General features: G+C 39.6%; 1 protein-coding gene across 1 annotated transcript in view; it reads right to left on the bottom strand.

The window, feature by feature from the left end:
• MED21 (mediator complex subunit 21) overlaps positions 1-1,076 on the bottom strand; it is a 14,552-nt gene that overhangs the window by 5,036 nt on the left and 8,440 nt on the right. The window contains exon 3 of the mRNA XM_012002419.1: positions 617-656. Within this exon, the coding sequence (XP_011857809.1) occupies positions 617-656 (40 nt within the window). The remainder of the gene's footprint in view (positions 1-616; positions 657-1,076) is intronic.

Here is a 1,076-nt window from a genome sequence, read left to right on the forward strand (position 1 = left end):
ACCCCGTCTCTACTAAAAATACAAAAAATTAGCCGGGCGAGGTGGCGGGCATCTGTAGTCCCAGCTACTGGGGAGGCTGAGGCAGGAGAATGGCGTAAACTCGGGAGGCGGAGCTTGCAGTGAGCTGAGATCCGGCCACTGCACTCCAGCCTGGGCGACAGAGAGAGACTCCGTCTCAAAAAAAAAACTTTTAAGATCCATTTAGTCAACAAAACTTTATGGAAAATAACTATGACGAGTACTACATTTAAACACTATAGAGACATAGTGAATGTGACATAGCTTCTGCACTCATGGTTTTCAGAGGGTAGAACAAATGTTAAAAGTTATACAAATCTGCTTAGGATAAATGCTAAGAAGATTCCCCCTATTTTGGTTCACATCACTCCATATTCCAATTTACTTCAGAACCTAAAGCTGAAAATACTCAATTCATTATAACTCCCTAACCACGTACTGTTTTTCCATCACTTAAATGTCTCCTGAGTATATGACATTTTTTTAACCTCCTTAAGGAGTATCTCTTTGCAAACATGATAGTGCTTATACACAGTAGGCATTCATACTAGTTATCCTAAAGGCTTTTCTCCAAAATCTAATCATCAGCATGCCTAACCTGGAGTTAAGGCCATATTCACTCTGTCCTTACTATCCTCCTAGTTACAAGACATGTATGAATATGCAAAACTTTCCCTAAAATAAGATTTCTATCCAGCAGCATCATTAAAATTTGATTTTGTAAAACCTCAAAGGAATAGTTCCCTGAGGAAGACTGACTGGCAGCTCAGGCAAGTCCCTGCAGGGCAGAATTTATTTTGGTGAATTCAACATTTAGAGGCTGGTCCTCTCAGCCTTAAAAACTAGTGTTATTCACCCAGGGTAGATCAGTTTATCACAAGTAGATTCACACTCTTCAAGAGTACAAAGCCTGATATATTAAGAAAAATGCCAAGTTATTAGCTTACAGTAAGGGAAAAACATTGGCAAAGAAACCAGGTACTTAGGTTTTCCTCTCAGCATGTTTTCTCTCTAGCCCCTTATCTAGGACGTTAAATCACAATCAGACAATGAGAAAC

This window comes from Mandrillus leucophaeus, unplaced genomic scaffold, assembly GCF_000951045.1.
Source record: "Mandrillus leucophaeus isolate KB7577 unplaced genomic scaffold, Mleu.le_1.0 Scaffold686, whole genome shotgun sequence".
Classification (NCBI taxonomy): domain Eukaryota; kingdom Metazoa; phylum Chordata; class Mammalia; order Primates; family Cercopithecidae; genus Mandrillus; species Mandrillus leucophaeus.